Source organism: Peromyscus eremicus, chromosome 14, assembly GCF_949786415.1.
Source record: "Peromyscus eremicus chromosome 14, PerEre_H2_v1, whole genome shotgun sequence".
Classification (NCBI taxonomy): Eukaryota; Metazoa; Chordata; class Mammalia; order Rodentia; family Cricetidae; genus Peromyscus; species Peromyscus eremicus.
Genome location: NC_081430.1, coordinates 10,777,575 through 10,790,089, shown reverse-complemented (window position 1 = coordinate 10,790,089; position 12,515 = coordinate 10,777,575). Strand labels below are relative to the sequence as shown.

Here is a 12,515-nt window from a genome sequence, read left to right as displayed (position 1 = left end):
AAACACTAGAAAAGAAAGATCAGACCAAAGACACTGAATCTTGCAGCTCTGTGTCTGGCATCACCTCCAGATAAAAATCATTAGGGTCCAAAGGGCTTGGGTAGCCCCTACCACTCACCCTGTCATCTGTGTACAGGCTCTCTCTTGAGCCATAACCACTCCTGCATTCTACTTTCCTCAGGAGATGCTGCATGGTTCTTGCATCCCTGACATCCTAGGGTCTGCATGGCCAGTTTGCAGGACTCTGGTCTTGAAATACATCGCCAGGCCTCATCAGCACTCTGGAACTGTGGTGCAAGACTTCATGGCCTCCTCAACCTTGCATGCTTCATGCTTGCAAATCCCATGTCATGTGGACATATTGCCAAGCTTGGGTGCTGGTTCAAGACCATAGTTGCGTTAGTCTTTGTGTGCTGACCCTGGGGAACATGTTCCTAGGCAGTTACTTTCTAGAAATAGAATGAGGGAATCCCTCAGTGGCATTCTCAGCTTAGGCTTTCTTCCTTCATAAATTTACATTTTCAAAAGTTGGAGCCTTTGATGATTGGCCATGTTTCCTATGGCCCCACTGCCGATCAAGTTTCTCTTTAACAACCTCTTTTCAATGAGTGCTTTGGCTGAAACTTTGGCCTTTCTAGAGCTGGTTTCTTTGCTAAAAATCTAAGCATATTTTTAAACATCTTTAGGCCCCACCTGTTGGCTTTTTTTATTGTAGACCTGGCTAAGAATGGTGAGCAATAACAATTCCATAGCCTGCATGCTATCCTGCTTTAAAATTTCTCCACCAAACATAATAGTTAATTTAAAATTTAATCTCACTAAGTTGTCAGGGCACGGGCAGATAACAGCCAGATTCTTTGCTAGAATGGAACTGGACTGGCCTCTAGTCCGGTTCCTAGTAGAGTCCTTCTGCCCCTTTGAAACTGAGCCTTTACTACTGTCTTTTCTCTCCACAGTCTCGTCTTTCAACCCCATCAGAACAGCCCATGTAATTATGCTTATGGTAATCAAGGGCTTTTCAATACCAAAGTTCCAACTCCTCCATATTCTTCCAAAGATCTGAGAACCACGTGGTAAGGTTTATCACAGTAAAGCCCCATTTATCAGTGGGAGTTCTCTATATTAGTTACATTTCTCATGACTGTCACAAAGTATCTGACCACAGCCACTTAAGGAAGGAAAAGTTTATTTGGTTCATAGTTTCATAGTCATTCATAGCAGGGAACTCACAGACGCTGGAGCTTGAGGGAGCTGGTCACACTGTGTTCATAGTCAGGAAGTAGAGTCAGAAATAGGCCTGTTCAGCTTACTTCTTCCTTTTTATTTGGTCCAGGACTCCAAACCATGGAATGGTGTGGCTCCCAGCCAACAGTTACGGGGGGGGGGGGGGGATTATCTCAATGAACCTAATCTAGATAGCAATGCCAAGAGGTGGATCTAGGTGATTTTTAGATCCAGTCAAGTTGGCAATCAAGATTAATCATCAAAGGTGTTAACATGTTCTAGCTGATTTAATTCTCCTATCACCTCGGAGATGGACCCTAGGTTAGTACCAGTTTATAGGAGAGAAACTGGAGGCATGGTGACTTGGTAACTTACCCACTGGTAAGTGGTAGAACAAGTTTAGTTCCTAACTGTCTCACTCCAGAAAATGCACCTTTCCTAAAGGCTATGCTATTTCCTCAGGACAGAAATCTCTCCAGGGCACTAGGATCACACCAGAGGGCAATGCATCTTGAAGAAGCAGGAACTGGAGATGGTAATAGCATCTGTGTCGGGAAAGTCATTCTTGAGGCTTGGCTCAGGGCAGGAAGTAGGAAACAGGAATGTAAGCTAAGCCTAGGCTATGCTGTGCTTTATAATTTCAGTGGGCATGAAAGGAGAAGGTAGAATCTAGACATAGTTCACATGGGAAATAGTTTGTGTTGAGGTAAATAGTGAATTCATTAACACTATTAATAGAGCAGGAGTAGGGGTGACTGAATTTTCCAGTGGTGGAATTTAGGGAATTGGTGAGGTGTAAATAAATATTGGAACATAGATTTTGGAACTTGGAGTTACTATCAAAACTAAAAATTGTATTATGTCATATCTGAAGAATTTCAAACTAATAGTTAATTGTATCTCACTAATGTGTCAAAACGCAATTATTGATTCCATCTTAAAATGAGGCCAAATGTAAAAAATGAATAATGCCACAAGAAAGAAAACAGGGAAGCTGGCAAAGTATATATACTATTTTGTTTATAAAAGCAAACATGTAGGTAGGTGTTTTAATTTATACGGTGTGAAAATGGTATCGAAGTACTATTTATACTTCTGGGGGTGGGAAAGGGTGGATTAAGGTAAAGCTGTAGAACTTGGGAGAACAAGGGTAAGAAGATATTGCCATGAGCATGTAAGGAAACAGTATGAAAGTTGCTGACTCACTATTTAGAGTTACTTGATCTGCCTAAGGCTTCTTAAATGCATTGTAAGAAGCAGAATGAAGAGACAAAGGCAAATTTGTTTGGATAGATGCATAGGGCTAGAAGATACTTCCTGCATCCCTACAAGGAAGAATAAGTTATGAAAATAAAGGGAATAGAGAAACAGCTTTCAAAGAAATAAGTCATGACTGTATTAAGTATGGTCATGAAAGCAGAATACATTTCATTTTCTCAGGGTTTGGAATATAGAGAAGGTACCATTGCTTACTCATTGTGACAAGTCTGATTTAGAAGGAAACATAACCATTCATGAATCATAATCAAAGTTAGCCATCTGGGATACCACTGTCAGAAAAATAGATTTCTCTCATTGGAAGATGTTTCAGTTAAGAAAAAAAGAAGTATGTTGCCAATTAGCAACAACAAACAGTAAAGAAGTCTTATTAGAACCATGAAGGGAAAGGAAAACTGTTAATTAGGAATACTAAGGATGGAGGAAAAAAGAGAAGAGGATAGAAAAAAAATCCCTCAAACCCAGTCATCCATGATACAGTAGGCGTGGATGGAAGGAAATTCTCCAAATAGAGAGTTTTAACAGGGTGTCCTTGGACAGAAATCTGTGGGGGCGACATCAAGTGGGCAGTAGCCCTATGTTGGTACATTCTACATACCAAACAGCAGATGACATGAGTGAGGAATTCAAAGACATTTTCTTTCTTGGAACATATGGGACTTTTAAGGGAGGTAAAGGAAGAGTTGAGGGATTATTTTTACTCCACTCGTTTCTGTAGACAGTGAGAATGCCAGACATTGCCAAATGTTATCATCACTTAAAAGAGATGGCTAGATATAAAGCAATTGGTTGGGATGCTTTCCGCCCCAAGTCAAAGAAATGAAATAACACTGAAATATTTGGTTAAATATTTGGAGTATTTACCACTCACGTGTAAGTGTCTAGAGGTAGTGTGTAGTGTCAGCTAAGTGACTACAGAACCTCATCCAGGTTCTTCTGCTGCTTTCTTTTGCCATTGTCTGTTGGGTTTGCTTGTCCTGTGGTTGCCAGGGACCACCAAAGGCATGACTGTCTTTTCATTCGTATTTTTCTTGAGGACAATTACTTTCCCTATGCCTCTCCACTCTAACACCCCACTGGCTACAATTGTGTTGTGAATCCAAGATTAACCAACCATTTGTAGGAGGGATTAGTCATGGAATCAGTCATACCCCAACTCCTGGGAAGCACTTGGCTCCCCAAGAGAAGTTGGCAATCAGAACATTAGAATTCTGAGAGTGAATACGGGCGATAATACGATTCTGGGGTGGGCAATCACTAATGTTTGCCCAGCCCACAGTGGGCTGCACTATTCCCTAGGCAGGAGGTCCTGGGTTGTATAAGAAAGCCGAAGGCTATCTAAGTATGAGCCTGTGAGTGAGCCAATGAGCAGCAGTCTTCTGTGGATTCTGCTTCAAGTTCCTGTTTGAGTTCTTGCCTTGACTTCTTCCCAAGATGGGCTGTAACCTGTAAGCTGACATAAACTTTCCTCCCCTGAGGTGGTTTTGGTCAATACTTTATCACAGCCACAGGAATGAAACTAGCACTAAATGTTTCAGTGGGACAAATACGATAGTTGTTTGACGTAAGTTTTTGGTGTCTTTAGAATCCTCTTGACTGGATTCCTTCACAATAAATATTGCTAAAGTTCAATTCAATTCAGTTTGGCAGCTCACTCATTTTCATTGCCAAATTGCCTCCAAATCGCTGCCAATCTGTTTCTACTTCCTTCTGCCTTTGAGCTGAGAGTAAAAGACAAGCTTTGTAAGTCCTACCTGGGAGTGACTGGACAGTTTCGTGGGAGACTAGATCAAGAAAATGAGAATGCTTAAAAGACACTGGCTTCTATTCTAGCTTACAAGAAAGACTGACATGACCTGACTTAAGCATGAAGGAAGAGCTTTAGAAGCTTAAAGGTGTCCTTTGACCCTCACAGCAAGGTCATGTGGAATCTGGCAGCTCTGCCACCTGGGAGAGGACTGTAGGTATCTGGGCCCTCCCTCGGGATCTCTCTCTCTTGCAGCAATCCTGCTCTTGTGTTCTCCCAGAATGCTTCCGAGAGAATCTGATTTACAAAGGAGAGAACAGCAGCTTCGGTTAAGGACTCACCACAAAAGATGCTGAACTGGTAACTGAGACAAAGACTTTTGAATCTAGATTCATCTAGATCCCAAATCTGTAGCTCCCATTGAGGTTTGCAGGAGTGATGCTGCCTGGCTGCCTGGCTGACTCAGTTTAGTCTTGTCCTTGTAAGTAAATCTGATCAGAGGGCTTAGTAAATTCTCTTATCAACTCTCAGCCAAAGGATCTTCCTTTGCTTACCAAAATCTAAAATTCTCCCATTAGGAGAATCATTTCTTTCTTTACTTTAAAACACAGATTAGCCCATCAGCATAGAGTACTTGGCAAGTTACGAAGACTTTAATCATCTCATTTTTTTCTATGATAATCTAGTGATAACAGGGCAGGGATTATTGGCTCTCATTTTTTCACACAAGGCAATGGAGGCACTTGGGGGTAAGGTGACCTGCTCAGAACAAACTAGATCTCCGACGTCGATGAAGGTCCTCTTTGGTCCTGTCCTGAGAAGAACAAAGTGGTGGAAGCTTGTTAGGAGAGAAACAGGAGTATAACTTCCAAGTGGGCTCAGAGGGAAGGCCAGCTATGGTACCTCATGCTGTGCCCATTGTTGGGGCTACATGAGGCCTAATACTCAGCTGCCTTCATCTCTTTGATCTTAAGTTCTAGCATAGTACTAGAATTTTTGTTTTGTTTTGAAGATAGGGTTTCTCTATGCAGCCCTCGCTCTCCCCCGGGACACATTCTAGACCAGGCTGGCTTTGAACTCAGAGATCCTCTGCCCCCTGAGTGATGGGGCTAAAGGTGTGTGCCACCACCTGGCTAATGACTGTGGTAACTATGTTGTCAGAGTGTTTCCTGGAGGAGGAATTTGAAGTAGATTAAATCTCCAGTCTTTTTCAACTTCCATTTCCTCATGGTTTGGCCAGAGATTAGATGATGCTGGTCAAGAGAAATGGTTGAAGGAAATCGGATGGAGAGGTCAGTAAAGACCAGGTTGGTTTTCATTATGTTTGGTACGAAGCGTCAAAGGTTAGCTAGATGACAAAGCCCAGCAACATTCCTTAATTGTTAAAGAAAGGATAATTCACACGTGTGGTGCTACCATAGAAAAGCTCTTCCAACACGATGTCATGAGCATTGATTTGCTGTACAGTACTAATGGCTCACAGTACTCTTCAAATACAGCCTCGTTGTATTATTGACAATACTGCAACTGTGTGAGATAAACATTCCTGTCTTAGAGGAGACTTGAACATTACTCTTTTTTTTTTTTTTTTTTTTTTTTTTTTTTTTTTTTTTTTTTTTTTTTTTTTTTTGGTTTTTCGAGACAGGGTTTCTCTGTGTAGCTTTGTGCCTTTCCTGGATCTCGCTCCGTAGACCAGGCTGGCCTCGAACTCACAACAATCCACATGCCCCTGCCTCCCAAGTGCTGGGATTAAAGACGTACGCCACCACTGCCCGGCTTTGAACATTACTCTTATTTAAGTCTTTTGTTGGAAATTTTATTAGAGAAAGTATGCAACTTCAAAACTAAAGCCATACCCAAAGTCTCCTACACTATATTAAAGATAAAGAGAAACAATACATTCCAAGGCTAAATTTGTCATTATGTCCATTTTTAAGGTAAGAGGGATCTCATATTTAGCATACTGCATTACCACCATTGATGGCAATAAGACAAAAATTGCAAACACATTAAGAAAACCAAGCAACCTAAATGATTACAGGTAGCAGTCTACTTAAAAATTGTTTGACTGAATAATAATATTTTAGTTTTTTTAAGACATGGTTTCTCCATGTAGCACTGGCTTTCCTGAAACTTACTTTGTAGACCAGGCTGGCCTCGAACACAGAGATCTGCCTGCCTCTGCCTCCTGAGTGCTAGGGCTAAAGTTGTGTGCCACCATAGCCTGGCTTGAATACTATTATTTTATAATAAAGCTCTGCTACAGTCTTGTGAGATAATCTGAATAATCTAAATCTGCCATGAAATCATTAGAAAGTCATGAATAGGGACTGCAGAATAGCATTGGAGGTCAAAGAACCTAAGCAAAAGGACGTACAAGGGAAGATTTGGGGCAATGACTCTTAAAAACTGGTAGTAAGGTCCTATGTGGCCAAGCTTGGCCAGGCACACACAGCCTTGGAAGCATATGGGCCTGGGTGTTGGTCATAGTCTCACTATTTCCAGTGACACCTATGACCTCAGTGAAGTTTGAAAACCCCTTTGAGCCCATTTCTTCATCTATAAATACTAAGACTAATCATTCTTGTATATGGTTGTAGTAAGAATCACATGTGTTCAAAACTTTGTGTGTGTACATGTGATGTGTGTGTATACACACACAGGAAAGCCAGAGGACAACTTTGGGTGCCATTCCTCAGGAGACACACATCTGTTTTGTTTGTTTTTGAAACAAGGTGTTTTACTGGACTCAAACTTGTCAAGTAAGTTAGGATTGGTTGGCCAGTGAGTCCCAGGAATCCACCTGTCTCTGCCCCTCCAGCCCTGAGATTAGCAGGGCACCACCACATGACTTTTTTTTCCCTTAAAATGTGGGTTCTGAGAAACAAATTCAGGGCCATGTATTAGTAAGGCAGCATTCTTCGTTTGAACCATCTCCTCAGTCCAACAGTTTGGACCTGTGATGCCTATTAAGTTCCATGCCCACCTGTTTCTTTGCTTTTGAGTGCTGTTGTTTGTTTTTATTCTTTTGTCTCTTTTTACTCCTTTGGGAGCCCTGCCACCCAGCTCCCAAACAAATCATACATGGAGGCTTATTCTGAATTATAAATGCCTGCCCTTAGCTTGGCTTGTCTCTAGCCAGCTTTTCTTAAATTATCTCATCTACCTTTTGCCTCTGGGCTTTTACCTTTTCTTACTTCTGTAACCTTACTTTTACTCTTACTCCATGGCTTGCTGTGTAGCTGGGTGGTTGGCCCTGATTTCCTCCTCCTTCTCTTGCTCCTTCCTTGATCTCTTCCCAGATTTCTTCTTCTATTTATCCTCTCTGCTTGCCAGCCCCACCTATTTCTCTCTCTTGCCTCACTATTGGTCGTTCAGGTCTTATTAGACCATCAGGTGTTTTAGACAGGCACAGTAACACAGCTTCACAGAATTAAACAAATGCAACATAAACAAAAGTAACACACCTTAAAATAATACTCTATAACATTTGAGGAAATCACTCCAATACATGGTATATTCACGTAGGTATTCATCGTAAGCATGTACACTATGACCATCCCCCTTTCCTTAATGAAGAGTTCAGCAGGAGATAAATCCCAGCCAATTCCCAATCTTCAAGTCTGCCATCTTCTTCTTCTAACTCACACAAAGGTGCTATATGTATCTGTAAGGACCTGATGCGTGCTACAGAAATTGTCACCTTGGCCTTACACATATGGACCTTATCTCTGATGGGGAAATAGAAAATAAAAATATTATAATATATATAATTAACAATATTCTACAGCAGACAGTGTGAGGACACTGAAGAGAAATATTTAATCAGACAAGTTGGGATGGGGACAATGTCTATGACAACAGATGATGGAGAAATTTTGGGTGATGTTCTAGGCAGCAGAGTGACATTCAATTATTTCTCTATTCAGTCAGATTTATTGAATATGTACTAAGTTCCATAGACTGTCTGAGTACTGAATAAAACAAGCTCTCTTAAGGTGAATGCCCTAAGTCCAATACTTGGGAGCAGAGTTACAAGTATGGTGAATCTGAGCTACTTGGCAAATTTTAGGCCTTCCTGGGCTGCAAAGCAAGACTCTGTGTTAAACAACAACACTAAAACTATCATTTCTATAATTTTAACACTCTAGTAAGTGGAGGGAGAAAACTGAAGTGAGAGGTAGGTACTGAGAGGCACTTTGGGGGATTAAGTTAGGCGGGGAGTGGGGGTGTGGAGTAATGCTGCTACTTTAGAAGGGAGAGTGGGATGACTTCTTTGGGGAGGTGTCATTTAAGCTGAGATCTGAATGGCAACTGTGGGAAGCTCAAGACGATCACAGAAGGCAGACAGGAGCTATTGCAAAAGGCTTAAGCAAGGAATCAACTTTGTGGTTTCGAGTTGGTAAAGATGACTGATATGGCTGGATTAGAGTGGGTCAAAGATGTAGGGAATTATATGCCAAACATGAGTGAGGCCCAAAGCATGAACCCTGTGAGCTTGGAGATCTCTTAGCAGAAGGAAAGAGTCTGGATTAGGTGGTGATAAGCAATGTGGGGAATAGAAGCCACAGCTGGATTCTGGGGCTGGAGAGATGGCTTGGTGTTTAAGAATGCTTACTGTTCTTGCAGAAGACCAAAGTTCAGTTCCTAGCACCCACGTCAGGCTTATAACTGCCTGTAACTTCACAGAATCTGCCCTCCTTTGGCCTCCTCAGGCACCCACATACATGTGACATACACTCACATACATATGAATAAAAAAATAAAATCTTTTTTTTAAAGAACTAGATCCTGCCAAACACTATATGGAGGACCAAGGAGATGTTTAATTCTACTTAATATTAGCAAAGAATCTCAAAGAGCTATGACTAAAGTCATTCAAAGAAAACCTCTCATGTTTATGCCCTCAAGGAATATACATGTGTTACATTCTTAGGACAAAGTGCCCAACAGAGATTCCATGACAGCTGAGAATTCTTTTTAAGTATGCACAATTCTAACATAACCCCTATTTTTGCAGCATTTGAGTAGACTTACCACTACGGCATTATCTATCAGATGGAATGTTTTGTGAGAATCTACATCACCATGACTAAGAGTTAAGAGGTGGTGCATAATGTCTAGATGGCAAAGGATGTCACATAGTAGAACATGGCAGAACTTTACCTCATGGTATATAAGACAGATGTTGCTAAGTTGACTTCCTCATATGTTTTATTTACACCCTCACATTTGATTACCAATGAGCAGAGCACGAACATTTATCTTCTAACTTCCTGCAACTAGAGGTCATAATATGACACAATATTTCATAATAGGAAACATAGGTAGGAGTGGCTGGGATGGGTGTTCTTTCCTAGATAAAAAGGTAAAGCAAGCCTGGAGCTCTTGTGAGCGTTGGGCTTCTTTTTAAGCCAGCAGGCTATAAGTACAAACCCATGTCCAGCTTGAGATGCCAAGACTATCGTGTTCAATTCTGGACTAGTTTGAGTTGGGCATCTCACAGGCACTACTCTAGCTAGAGATGAACTCTGACCCCAATGCCTAGCTGTGGGATCTCAACATTATGGTACCCAACCCAATTCAAGTTGGAAGTGGTTGGAAAAATCATAATTTTTGTTCCAGCAACTCTTCTGAAATCTTTCCAGAACACATAAATATGTCTAGTGTGTGAATTGGAGAAACAGCTTAGTGGGAAGCATGCAGTTTCAGAGGAGAAATTCTGCCAAACTAACTCAAAAAACAAAAAAAAAAAAACAAAAAAAGCTGCAGGGGAAATCAGCAGAAGCTGCCCCCTGCTGGCTGAGTATCGCAGTCCTTAGCACTTGGTGGTCCTTTGTGAAAATGTGGACCAGAGGATCCTGAGAAATTGATGGAAGCCAGCTCAATAAGGTTCACTGGATCAAAGTTCAGCTGGACAACATGGAGCACAAGGTCCGTACTTCTGCTGTGCCTAAAAAAGCTCATGCACAGGGTGTTAAATTTTAATTTCTAGAGCTTTAGTTGTAAACAAAAAATGGTGAGATTTTGTTTGTTTGCTTTTGTTTTTAGAGATGGGTTTCTCTGTGTAGCCCTGGCTGTCCTGGAACCCATTCTGTAGACCAGGCTGGCCTTGAACTCAGAAATCCACCTGCCTCTGCCTCTCGAGTACTGGAATCAAAGGTGTGCACTACTACTGCCTGGCAAGATTTTTTTTTTTTAAAGGAAAAAAGAAAAGGTAAAGTTTGGAAATGTATTATAGATTAGCAGCTCATGGGTCCAGCACATGACTAACTTGCACAAAGCCCTGGGTTTAGTTCCCAGAACTGTGGATGAGGAGGGAGGCAGGCCCACAACATCTGGCTCAGAGCATGCTCTTTTGCCTTCATGGGAGCCAAGGCCTCTGGATTTCAGGTGTGTCTGTATAGACACAAGAGACTCAATGGGGCCTGTGTCCACTCCTGCATCCTTGTTTGGTATCCAAGCTCTGTGAAGTTTGTTCTTCAGAAGTACACAGAGTAAAGCAACCTTTCAATGTTTCTCTTCAAATCGAATCTTTGTGATCGGTAGGGACAGGGGGCGCTGGCAGAGCATTACAAAGTTAAAGACCTGTGAGGAGGAAGCCTCGTGAAGGTGATGGCATTTGGGCTGGTCTGGATAGATGGCTGTAACTCTTAAGATGAAGATGGGGGGTTAGGGCACTCATTGTAAGAACAGGAAGCAATGAATGCTGAATTCGAAGTAAAAAAAAAAAAAAAAAAAAAAAAAAAAAAAAAAAAGCTGTGTACCAGAAATGAAGACCAGTTTCGTTCAGGAGAAGAACAAGATACATGGAAAGCAGCGAGAGAGAGACAGGGCCTGGTTAAGAGGGTTGGCATTTAGCATATCTGTAAGGTTTTGGAACAGCTATTTACACAGGTGTATAAGTCAAACAAAGGACACATGAGTAAATAATTAGCCTTACTGGGCATGAAACATGGACGTGGGGACCTGGCATGAACTGAGGCCACGTGTACCTAGAGATCAAGATGTGAACTTGAGTTTCATTTTAAAGCCAACTGCTCTGGGGGACACTAAAAGGAACTGTGGATAAATTACAATTGTGTAAACTGAACACAGGAAGATAATAATACATTGAGTATTCAAAATATGATAGAAAAAAGAGGAAGAGGAAAAAAAGACTTTTAAAGTTGGATTAAGGTCCAAGAGGGGCATTCAGGGGGTGACATACAATGAATCTGACGTGAGAGGCGGACTTCTGAACGAGTCACTTGCACGAGTCAAGTCAGTGAGTTTGGTTTGTCATAAGGACAGTATAGGAACCTACTAGCAGGCCCTGAATACAAGACCGATGTTGTGACAGGGAAAACAAATCTATGGAGCACCTTGAGAAAACAAACCCCGTTGTGATTACTGATATATATATAACGCATGTATGTTTTATCAGCTGCTAACTTCTCAGAAACTCTTAATCCATATTGACCTAACTGGCAGGTAGAATCAAGGTCACATTTTTGTAAGGAAACCTGAGACTGAATCACCAGTCTAGTTATCTGACATTCTAGTCTAGACTGTAAGACCCGTGAACAATACAACCGAAGCAGCTGAAAGCACACCTTTTTCGGCGAGTGGGGAGCACACGTCCCTAAACCCAGAGGAGGGGTATGGTTGTGCTTGGGCAGAGGCCCCATGTCAGCAGGAGAAAGGTTATGGACAGGCAATATTCCAGGCTGACGTTTGCTCGTCACGCTGCATAGTTGCCGCATGGCTCATCGTGGTGACTACTCGTGAGTCCCCGGGCGGGCGCCTGGCAGGGACAGGGGGTCACGACGCAATCGGACTGGGAGGAGACAGGAGAAGGCCGCGCCCTCTTGCCTACTACATCTCCCAAAGCTCCGCGCGGCCCCAAGGCTCCGCAGCCCCGGTGCGGAGGGCGCAGATTGGAGTTCTGGGAATGGGAGTCCGAATGCAGGCGCCGCCCCAGTGGACGCCGGTGGGGAGATCTGCAGCGATTGGCCAGCGGGCGATGCAGGCCCGCCCACGCATGGTGACGACAGGCAGCCGTCTGGCTACTTAAGGCGTCGTGGTCCGGCCCACCCCGCCTTCGCTCCCGCGCTAGAGAGAAACATGTATCGTTTCCGCTCGCAGCTCTTCACGGGGATTTCTGCTGCCGCCGCCGCCGCCTCTCACCCGCGCCGCTCCTCGCCTCTCTCGTTAGCCCGAGACTCGCCTCTCAGCCGCCCGCCGCACAGACGCACGAGTAGACAGTGCAGCTCCATCGGCTGAT

General features: G+C 42.7%; 1 protein-coding gene across 1 annotated transcript; it reads left to right on the top strand.

Annotated features, from left to right (window-relative positions):
- Nucleotides 1-12,278: 12,278 nt before the first annotated feature.
- Nucleotides 12,279-12,514, top strand: LOC131924462 (uncharacterized). Its single transcript, XM_059279748.1, has one exon. The coding sequence runs from the start codon at nt 12,356-12,358 to the stop codon at nt 12,512-12,514; it is 159 nt and encodes a 52-aa protein (XP_059135731.1). The 5' UTR covers nt 12,279-12,355.
- The last annotated feature ends 1 nt before the right edge of the window (nt 12,515 follows it).

What these genes read in the sequence shown, in the direction of transcription:
- LOC131924462 (XM_059279748.1), top strand. Translation starts at nt 12,356, where the DNA reads ATGTATCGTTTCCGCTCGCAGCTCTTCACGGGGATTTCTGCTGCCGCC.